The sequence below is a fragment of the Athene cunicularia genome (assembly GCF_003259725.1).
Source record: "Athene cunicularia isolate RWA chromosome 5 unlocalized genomic scaffold, athCun1 chr5_part1, whole genome shotgun sequence".
In the NCBI taxonomy this organism is placed as follows: Eukaryota; Metazoa; Chordata; class Aves; order Strigiformes; family Strigidae; genus Athene; species Athene cunicularia.
In genome coordinates, this window is record NW_020799101.1 from 27,916,779 (window position 1) to 27,927,703 (window position 10,925).

A 10,925-nucleotide genomic window follows, 5' to 3' on the forward strand; every position below is an offset into this window, starting at 1 on the left:
CCCCCTTACCTTTGAAAAGCCCTTTGATGCCTCCCATCTTTTTCACCATCTGTGCAAACTTAGTGTACTGGGTCAAAAGCTCCTGAACATCTCTGGTAGAAACACCTGAACCTCTTGCTACTCTCTGGATTCTTCCTGGCTGCTTACTGAAAACTTTGGCACCATCTGTACTGTCAAGTTCTGCAATTACAGTGTGGAAAAGAAAAATCCATTCAGTTACTGACAAAATCTGTTATAGCTGGTAGAAAACTTGTTCTCATTGTTGAGAATTTAGTTTTGAGTCAGAAAATAAAAAACTAGCTTTAGAAGTGACTGCAGAATTTTACATAGAATTGATATTATATGTGCTAGGGAATAGTATGAGAAAGCTGTTATGTTCATATGTCAATCACCGTGATAGAAAAACTTGCCTGAATAATGCTCTCAGCATACTCGGTCTTAAGCCGTATTAACAGGTTTAGCACAAGGTTAAAGCATGTGGATTAGAAACAACACACCTTGAATCCCAGAGACCAGGCTATGTCACCAAGTAAATTTGAGGGTGGGTAGAAAGACAGACAGAAATGACAGATTAACAATGAATGTAACTTAAATCTGCAATTATAGTGTTAATAACTTAAGAAGCACAGTTACAACAGTATAAAAAACCCCATTAATTTCCAATGTAATTCTTAAAAAATCCCACCTATTGTACACAAGACAGAGCACCAGGCAATTGTCAGGATATCTATCTCTCTAAATATTTAGACTTATTGAGAAAGTTTGAAACACATATGTATTCCTTGCCATTTCTCAGAGTGATAAATGCTCCTCAGCATTTTGTTCCTGTAGACGCATGCTACTTTATGTCCAAGTTGTTTCCAAAGAGATCTCTGTAAGTAAGCTTGTTCAACAATGGAGAAAAGAAATAGTGGGTGAAGTTTGTTTTACCTTGGTCATTCATACTGTCCATTATAGTCATCAATTTCTTTAGCCTTGCCATTGATTCCTGTTCATTGCCTTTACTCATGAAGTCAGTTCCAAAGCCAGGGATCATACCCTTGATTTTAAAACGGAAAACAAAAGCTGTGTCAGAACAGGCAAAGCTAACTTTAACTAAGTAGCCAGAAACACAGACAGCATGTTTATTTCAGTAGTTACGTATCACAGTAAGCAAATCATTTAATCTTTTTGAAGAACATAAAGCACAGAGTCTAGCACCAGTTTCAATGAAGCGTTCTAAGTTTACAGCAGAAGTTTGTCAATAAATGAAAATCTGATAAAATTATTTTGGGGATAACTAACCAAGATCTGACTGAATGGTCCCATTTTCATGATGTTTTGGAATTGTTCATACATATCTCTTAATGTAAATTGACCTGAAGGACAAAAAGAAAAAGTTAGAAAAGTCACACTAGCATTTTGGTCTTACTGTCCCTTTCTCAATTATTATTCTTTATATTTACAAGTTAAATACTATACTGCATGCATAAGTAGATGAACCTCTTCTCCACCATTAACCTGGCTAAACCATTTTAGATGACACACACTTTTAAGAGTTAAGCTAGTTATTCTGCAGTTAAAAGACAGTTACAGTCTGACAGACATCACTCAAAAAACATAACTCAGTTTACTTGCCTGCCATGTTTATTAGAGAAAGAATAACCATTTTTCACTATGCACATGAAACAAATTACCTGTCTCTACATATAACAAACTAATTCAGTGGTCTAACATCCCTAAGAGAACCTGCCATGATTAGGTCATGGTAATGCATTCAGGCCTTGGGAATAACTTACCATGTTTGAGCTTTTCTATGAGTGCTTCATTATCATCCAACTTTAACTCATTTACTTTATCTATCAGTCCTTCAATATCACCCATACCTGGGGGGAAGGAAAAAAAGCTCTTATGTTAGTATTAAAAAAATTACACTTTGACTTCCTATTATCCAATTCAAAGTGTCTTTTAAGTACAGTTGTATGCAGTACATACCAAGAAGTTTGCTGATGAACGGCTGTGTTTTAAAGGGTTCAAAGTCATCTATGTGTTCACCAGTTCCAATAAAAATAATAGGACTCTTTGTGGCAGCAACTCTGCAGTAAAATATATTTTATGAAATGGCCTCTCAAAACCCACCCACCTTTAGTACCACCTAACAATCAGCTAGGTATCATCAACACAATGCATCCTCTCTGAAGTATCTTTCTTATTCCTCAAACTATTAATGCAAAAACATCCAGCATTTAGGATGGGTAGCTGGGAATAGCTGACAAGATGTTGCTCTAATTAGTACTTTGTAAAATACAAACTCTGCTTTGAAACAAATCAGCGTAAGTTTCTTAAACTCAGCAATAAAAATAAGCAACTTGAGAGGAAAGGAAGAAAAATAAATTATCTCCGTTTTATCCTAATATTGGAAGGCCAGATGAGACAGGCATTGATTACTTTTTCTTCAAGGTACCTCCCACAACAGACAGTAATCTAATTTTCAACACAGAAGGAAAACCGCTTAGACATTAGAAAAATCAGAATCTTTTCATCAATCACTCGCACTAGGTTTTAGATGAACTCAGCTACCAGTCTGCAAAAAGGATAGAACACAGCAGACTTAACACATACAAACGCATGACAACTGCAACAAGCTTTCAGTATGTTCATTTTTCTCTTTAGTTTTCTACCACTATGCTATAAATAACAGCAAAATACATATGGCAGTTTAAGAACTCTAACACTTAAGATCAAAGTCAGACAGTGATTTAGTATGTTGGTGTCGGTTAACTGACTGTTTTGACAAATCATCTCAGCTCCATGCAAGCTATATCATTGAAATGCAGCTGGAGATTAGTCTGACATGGCATCACATAAAGCTGAAGATAAAATGTAACATTTCCTAGTCAACAGAGTCTGTCAAGATACAGCACATGGGAAGTCCAACAAGAATGGGAATTCAAAAAAGTATGACTGCAGACTGATTTTTTTTTTTTTTTTACCAAGTTGTTGGACACTGGCAATCCAGAAGTTTGATTTGCATCACAGCCTTAAGGCTATCAAATACAACTAGCTAGAGTTTTTCCCCTTTTGGAAAAAATCTTGGGCGTTAAACAAGAAGCAAAACTCTTCAGGTCAGCCATATCTATTAAGTCCAAATTTATATTTTTGATAAAAACTCCCAATATGCAAGATGCAATAAATATAATTGCTTGATGCTGTTCGCAGAAGACAGAAGTCTGACATGTGACAACACACACTACTACATTGGAAGTACATCATAATATCTGATTCTGACTGATGTTAAATATCAATGGGTGATTCCATCCAGCAGAAGTAGGGCAAGAACATAACCGTTAAATCCGATTCTGTACAGTGTGACTGATATTTTACCAGGACAGGTTTCCATGAGACACTAACACATTTCATGGTTGTCCATGCATAGCCAGATGTTGGACACTCATGTCAAAATACTTACGCACTAAGAGCTCCACCTCCTTTTGCATGTCCATCAAGCTTAGTAACAATAACAGAAGCTACATCTACTTTATCTTTGAAAGCTTTAGCTTGAGCTTCACAAGCTTGGCCAATGGAAGCATCCATCACATAAACAATGTTATCTGGTTGCTAGAGAAATGAGAAATACACAAAATAATAATTTCCTGCTTTCTTAAACAGTATTTGTACATTATGTTCAGTAGCAGAACTTACTGCAATAACAGTATGTAAGGGCTGTGCAGTTTAAAATAAAAGAACAACTGTTTTATGAACAGTTCTGTCTAAGGACCATTTGAAAACTCTGATGCTGTATTACTATGTGAAAAACTTATCTACAACAGAAAATGTTTACATTTAGTAGGTTTACAGTTATTACTTATGTTTTGAGTGATTGTACGCATTATCTAAGCCAATAAGCTAATTAGTACCTACAAGCAGTTAACGACTAGCAACATCTTGCATTTGGTTTTACATTAAGAGCTTTAAGCCATCCACTCCTCTGAAAACAAGTTAGCCATTAGCTGTTGTGTGGGAAGTATCATACTACCATGCAAGACCACAGAATCAAACAAATAGCAAGACATTTCAAACCCATACAAGAAACACCAGCTTCATTTACATATCAAAACTGTTGAAAGTTATCCAATCTTCTCTGTTTCAAGGCAATTATGACAATCACAGAAAGTGTAGTACACACAGCTACAGGAAACTAGATCAGACTGGTTCTCTTATCTAGTTTCGCAATGCAGAGGTCCTGAAAAGAAAAAGCTAACCAGGAGCAGTAGCCTAGTTACATGTGAGCATCCTTGAATTATAGATACAAGAATTAAAACTAACACAGAATTATCAATCACTAATCATCCAGCCCTCGTTTATTCATATCCATTTGTAATTTCTAATATATTCTAGGAGTTAAAGTGTTGACACATTCCATAGGCATGAAATCCACAAAGAACATTAAGATAAACATAAATGAATTGTAGTCAAATTACTGTAACAAGTTAATGTATTTCTTGAAACTACTCACTATGGCATTAGCAACTTGTAACATCTCTTCAAACAAGGAGTCTTCCTGTTTGTGACGTCCACTTGTATCAACAATGATTATTTCAAAGTTTTCATTCTTAAATTTCTCAACACCTTCTGAGGCAATAATTACAGGATCCATTTCTGTATAACTGATCAAAGAGAAACATATATATATATATATATATATATACACACACATATATATATGCACGCAATTCTTTGGTCCCAAAGAAACTAATTCAAATTTTCATCACTTGACTGTAAACTTGTTAATAGTAAATCTATCTGGATTTCAAGAGGGACCTGCTCTTATGTCAAGCAAGAATTGATTAAAAATACACCTTCCTAAACCATTTGACCTTACTATTCAGTGAACCGAAACACAAAGGACTGTCTCACCTGCTGAAGACTGCACTAAGTTCTACTAGACCATCTCTGAAATAAGATTTAACTGAGCATCTAGACACCTCCAGTGAAGCTTAGGGGAAGTTACTTACTGCCTTATAAAAGCCATTTTAGGTCCATGGCTGCCCCTATTTGACAATGAAAATTAAGGGTCCAGAAATCATGTCCTTTGGTCTGTAAAGATACTTCCTGAAAATCTGAATGTGTCTGGTAAAGGCCTATAAACAGCTATACACTGAGAGAACATTCTAGGGAATTCTCTCTGGATGCCTGATCTCTTCTTACACTATCCTTACCTGATACTATTGGCAGAAGTATACTGAACTAAATTTTTATCTGATCAGAGCAAATACAATTAAATCTAAGCAATTAGACAACACTGAATAGGGCTTAGTGTGAGGTGTTAAATAAGGAACTATACATCATTGGTGTTGAATCTTCTCCAAACTGATTCTGAAAGATGCTTACCTCCCATAAAAAGGAATTCTTGCTTTTGTGGCATTCTGCTTTAACTGGTCAAAAGCACCTGTAAGACAGGTATAGTCATGGTACTATTTAAAAAAAATCTGCAAGTATTAAAGAACCACATCATTAAAGACTATTACCTGCTCTGTACGTGTCTGCACATATTAAACACGTCTTCCAACCCTTCCTCTGATAGAAGTATGCTAACTGTGAAGAGAAATTTAAAAACAAGTAGTTACAACAAAAACCCAATAGCAAGCATGACACTGTATAACAGCTTGTAAGTCACTGAAGTACATACAGGGGACACAAAGTCAATCCAGCCTTCCTATGACTGAGACCACTTAGTAACACTGTGCAAGTATCAAATGTTAGCATCCCTGTTATTTAGAAAAATGTTATACAAATAATTATTAATGGCAAGATGAAAACAGCTGCTTGACTCTGCTTCCAATTTCAGTCTCCTGAGCTAGGAATGACTACAAATTCCAGTTGACATTTTCCTAACTCCTGGAATCCGTTTACTGTTTACACTGCAAATTAGACTAGCTTTTAGAAACTACCCAAAGCAGTAACTACTTAATATGGAAGTACTGTGGCTACGACTTGTACAGCTCTGTTTCTGAATTTCCAGAGGAACAAAGGTATTTCCATTGCAAGGACACATTTTAAAGCAATGGATGGAATCCTTACTGCCTTGTAACACTCAGTGTCACTGGTACAATGTAAACTCACTGACCAAAGACAAACTTCCAAAACATAGTTCACCTACAGAAGCCCTAGGAAAGCCTTATGAAACCAGAGAAGTGATATATTCAGTACAGCCTATGTGTAAATCTCAGGAGCAGATAACTGAAGAAAGCTACAAAGATGCATCAGTCTCTTTCCACAGGATAATTTTTCCTCCCAACAACCACCATAAATAGGTTAAGCACTAATTCAGAGCATTCTTTTCTAGCCTTAAAAATGCAAATCCAAATTTCCTTGATGAATTTGGGGCTGGAAGAATTCCACACCACCCACTCACACTTAACTGAGATATGTAACAGAGGCCAACTTCCACTGGTTCCCCTAAATAGGTAACGGAATGAGATAGGTTCAATTCATTGTACTAGTCTTAAACTCAGAAGGTGACAAATAGAAAGAATCTTTCTATATTTCATTATAGAGTATTGTTTCATCAAGAGTTTAAAGAAATCTTGAAGTCAGTCCTACAAGCCATAAATTGCCCCCCCCCATATTACTTCGGATGTTCATGTCATCTCAGAAACCTCTCTGCAAAAATACCCCTACATTGTAATCAGTTAGCACTTTCCTACTAATAGAAGCAGCACAGATCACAAGCAAATCCTACCAAAGGAGTCCAATGACAACCACCTTACCCCAAAAAAACCCCAATGTGCAAACAGATTCAGTGCAAGTTACCTTTGAACAGGTTGTTGTCTTACCACTTCCTTGCAAACCAACAAACATTATAATATTCTGTTTTCCTTTGGTAGGTGTCCATGCTTTGACTCCAGGATCTACAAGCTAAAGAACAAAGTATAACATATGTTGTAGAACTGAATTTCAAAAGCACAGAACAGTCAGTGTCAGAGTCATGCTAGGTGTCTGGTTTTATATTAAATGGACCAAACCAATTTTTGCAAATTCTAGTCTTAATTTAGCTTAGATGCTTGCTGATTTACAGTGAACAGCAACAGCCTTTGCAAGATATCTATAGTATGTAGTGTTCTGCATGATAATTATTTAAGAGTAACAGCATTAATATCTTCCTAACACCAAGCACCAAAGTCAGGGTGGCCTGTATATACCATACAAGTACAACAACCAACACAGAAACATAAACCTCCACCCCACCATCACTGCTCAAGATGGACCTCTTCTGGTGAGAATCCTAGACTACAGAAGACTTTTCAGGGTTGCTGCCTCACTTCCCGAAAGAGTAGAAGGTGCATACATTCCAGAAAGCCATCATATGGGTGGGCACAGACTACGTAAGAACAAAAGACTATACTGTTAACTGGAAAGAGGACAGAATACTGATACCCAGGTGCTGATTTGACCAAGCAGGCAAATTAAACAAAAACATTGCTACAAATTGCTGGGTTGATAGTTAACACTTTTTCAAAGCCGTAAGTAGTTTGAACAAATCTTCATTAGAGTAGCAAATGTGTGTTTCTGGGACAACCAAGGACAGCCCGGAAGCTAACAGTACTTCATCCTTATTTTGTCTTTCAATTTCAATTGAAGAGTAAGAACATCTGAACTTGAAGCTTAAATTGAAGTTAGTCTGAGAGATGCCCAGGAAGTAGTTTCAATCAGAAGAATACTACTGTTTGCAATAATAAGAAGCTTTACAGCAGAAAACATAACTGCAGGTATCACACAATAACCTTAAAGTTTGGCTTGCTACTGTACTATTTCCACAGACCAGGCTGTACAAGAAAAGTGACATAATACAGAATTTTGAAGTCATACCTTAACAAGTTCCTTAAAGACAGCATGCTGAATCATTTTTCTTTTGTTAAGGCCAGATGCCATTTCTTCAAGATCAATTGCAGACCTGAATTTAGGAAAACCATGAAACACTAGCATAACGTAAAGCATCACTTTAACCCAGTAATAAATTAAGTCTTTGCAGCTGGAACAGCACTCTGATTTTCCTTGAGCTTTCAGATAGGATGTATTTAACAAGAGACATGCATTGGAGATATTACTTCTGTATGGACAATAACAGGTTTCTAAAATACTTGCATCTTTCAGACTTGCATCTACTTGAATTACACATCTGAAAATAGCCAAGGTAACAGTAATGGTCATATACACAGATCTATTTATATCCAGTACAGAACATGTAAAGATGAGGTGTCTAGGAAGTAACAAAGAACTTATTATACCACTTAACTGACGACAGCAACAGTTTTTTCAAAACAAGACTCTAACAGCAATACCTGGCTAAACCTAAAAGATTCTTTTGATGGAACTGGCTAGACATTTAGTTCAAACTGTATTTTCCTGCTAAAGGTAAACTCGGAGGGACTAAGAAAACCATATAAAGTTAGAAGTTAGTTGTTCTTCTGTAACCTCAATTACAACTTCTACAAACATGAGAAGTTAAATGCATTTTGATGATTTCACTTACTTGACATTTTCTCTGAGTTGCTTCACAAGTTTAATATTAACATCAGCTTCCAGTAATGCTGTACATACTTCTTTTAACATAGCATTTAAAACCTTTGGAGTATAAAAGAAAAATGGTTTTGCAATACACAGCATTGACTAGGCCAGTATTAACTCAAAACAAGAATGCAAAAACCTATACATAAACAAGGCTTTTACAAACTAAACACATGCAGTCCTACCATTATTTTGACTGCCACAAAAAAGTCTATACATTTGTTCCTACATAAATGCAATTTAAATTGGAAAGAGTAATACTGGAAAAGAAGGGTCCTCCTCTTTGTAATATGCACAGTGTAACAAAGTTAACACAGAACACTCCCTATTGCATTAAGGATAACAGCAGTTCCTATGGTAGCAAGGCTTCCTAAACTTCCCTATGGGTACCCTTTAAAGACAGTTGTAACACAAACACACAAAAGAAACCTCTTAACGCAACACAATCTCTGCAAATAAAAGTATTCCTTAAGTGCAAGAGGGACACGCCACTATCTGCATTTTCAGCAGAAAATGCACTGCTGCTCTGGGGTATGCCTTTTTTAGGCAAACCAGTGCCTCAGTTAGGAACCCACTTTAGTAGTTCTAAGACTTTTCAAAGTGAAAGTCTTGAACAAATATTTTTTTTTTGAAAGTAACACCTGCATAAATGGCCTTATTTGCACAGCTTGAGCTCTTGCAGGAAAAAAGATTTCTACTGCTGAAAAAAATTAATTGGGTTACATTTTATTCAGTTAAGGATTTGTTGTCTCCCAGCTGAAAATTTGTTAAAACCTTTCCTCTATGAACAAGTTCCAACCCTACAACCCTCAATGAGCCTACTTTTTAGTTATGTTAAGCCACCTGTCTGCCTACCTGAATAGAGCTTCTAGAAATTTGTTTACTCATAGGCACTTCTAAACCATCACATCAGTTACATGGACTGAAAAGCAAGATGGAAAACTAACAGAAAACATCATTTTAAACTCTTAATTAAAAAAACCACAGACTACACCAAGTCAAACAGCTTCCAGAACAACACACTATATTGGCTTGAATATAAAGGCAGTGAACGTAACATTATCCTCACATTTTAGACAACAAAGTTCACACTGAAAGTTATTTGTTCTTCCACACTTCAGTTTCTAACAGCCTAGTACACATCTCCATAGTCTATCTGTGCATGCACACAAATAAATCAGAGCACTCTACACAGTCTCACAGCCCACCTCCCACCTGAACTTAGGAACATATTGCCTCCTCCAGCATCACTACCTCAGAATACTGATCTCCCTAAGCACAGTCACCAGGCTCAAGGACACTTTGACCATGGGACCCACTATGCTCAAGGTGACTGCACATGTCTAAATCCAGTTCTAAGTTTTGGCAGTACTATCAGGGGGTTAAAACCTCTAGCTAGAAATTTTACTTGAAATAAGAAAAGAGCCTCAAGATAACATCAACCTACTTCAAGCTTCTCATCAGCCTTTGAAAACTTTCTCAGAACTGTTTTCTAAATGTTAATGCCATCAAATATGCATACCACATACCTCTTCATTGATAATTGTAGCATTGCTCAGGGAGCGTAATGCTGAAGTTATTTTTCTTCCAAGATCTGCTAGAACCATTTTGGCGGCTTCAAGTACAACTCAGAAGAATCTGAAAAACAATTAAAAATTAAATTTAGAACTAGTTGAAGCTGTGCCTTTGCAAATTAATTATTTCAGTATATTTTGGGTTAAGAAATCTGCTTTGCATTCCAGAAAGTGCACAAGTTTTACCTTTTTATTTTTAGGAAATATTGGCCTGAAGTTAATTTTAGGCTATCCTGATGGCCTACTTAAAAACAGAGATATCACATTGCAATTAGGAAGCATTACACTCTGGAATATTTGTGCATTGAATTGACCATGAAAAAACAGTCCAGATAGACTTCCAGAAAGAATGTTGTTTTTAATCTTATCAGCAATATGCTACATGGCAGAATAAAACCAAGCAGAATAGCCTAGAAGGTCTGACTCCTCCAAAGACGGTATGGCCAGAAGGAAAATACTTTGCTAGCAAAATTGAACACTATTGATTGGTTCTGTTTTATCTACCTTACACTAAATCAAATTGAATTTCCCATTTCAGTAACCCTGTAAACATATCTGCATTTTAGTAAGCAAAATTCATGTTGTAATTTTTAATGGCTTTATTGGAAAATCAGACCATTTTTGTTCACTATGCAAATCTTACATACAAGCCTAAAGCATAGTGTAACTTATAGTTAGGAAACCATAAAAAGTTTGTTTCTGAAGGGCATGCAGTCTAGTCAACACACTAAACCACTCCACATCCTACACAAGGTGGCAAGCTATTCAGAACACATAGCAGGAACAGCAATCTAAAAGTCTAAA

At 36.2% G+C, this 10,925-nt stretch overlaps 1 protein-coding gene across 1 annotated transcript in view; it reads right to left on the reverse strand.

Annotated features, from left to right (window-relative positions):
- Nucleotides 1-10,184, reverse strand: part of SRP54 (signal recognition particle 54) — an 11,889-nt gene extending 1,705 nt beyond the window's left edge. Inside the window, exons 1-13 of the mRNA XM_026849115.1 lie at nt 10,077-10,184; nt 8,513-8,604; nt 7,849-7,933; nt 6,793-6,897; nt 5,508-5,574; nt 5,371-5,428; nt 4,496-4,646; nt 3,449-3,597; nt 1,975-2,075; nt 1,779-1,865; nt 1,285-1,358; nt 931-1,039; nt 10-180 (exon numbers count right to left, since the gene is read on the reverse strand). Coding sequence (XP_026704916.1) covers nt 10-180; nt 931-1,039; nt 1,285-1,358; nt 1,779-1,865; nt 1,975-2,075; nt 3,449-3,597; nt 4,496-4,646; nt 5,371-5,428; nt 5,508-5,574; nt 6,793-6,897; nt 7,849-7,933; nt 8,513-8,604; nt 10,077-10,154 — 1,327 coding nt within the window. The 5' untranslated portion in view covers nt 10,155-10,184. The remainder of the gene's footprint in view (nt 1-9; nt 181-930; nt 1,040-1,284; nt 1,359-1,778; nt 1,866-1,974; nt 2,076-3,448; nt 3,598-4,495; nt 4,647-5,370; nt 5,429-5,507; nt 5,575-6,792; nt 6,898-7,848; nt 7,934-8,512; nt 8,605-10,076) is intronic.
- Nucleotides 10,185-10,925: the final 741 nt, after the last annotated feature.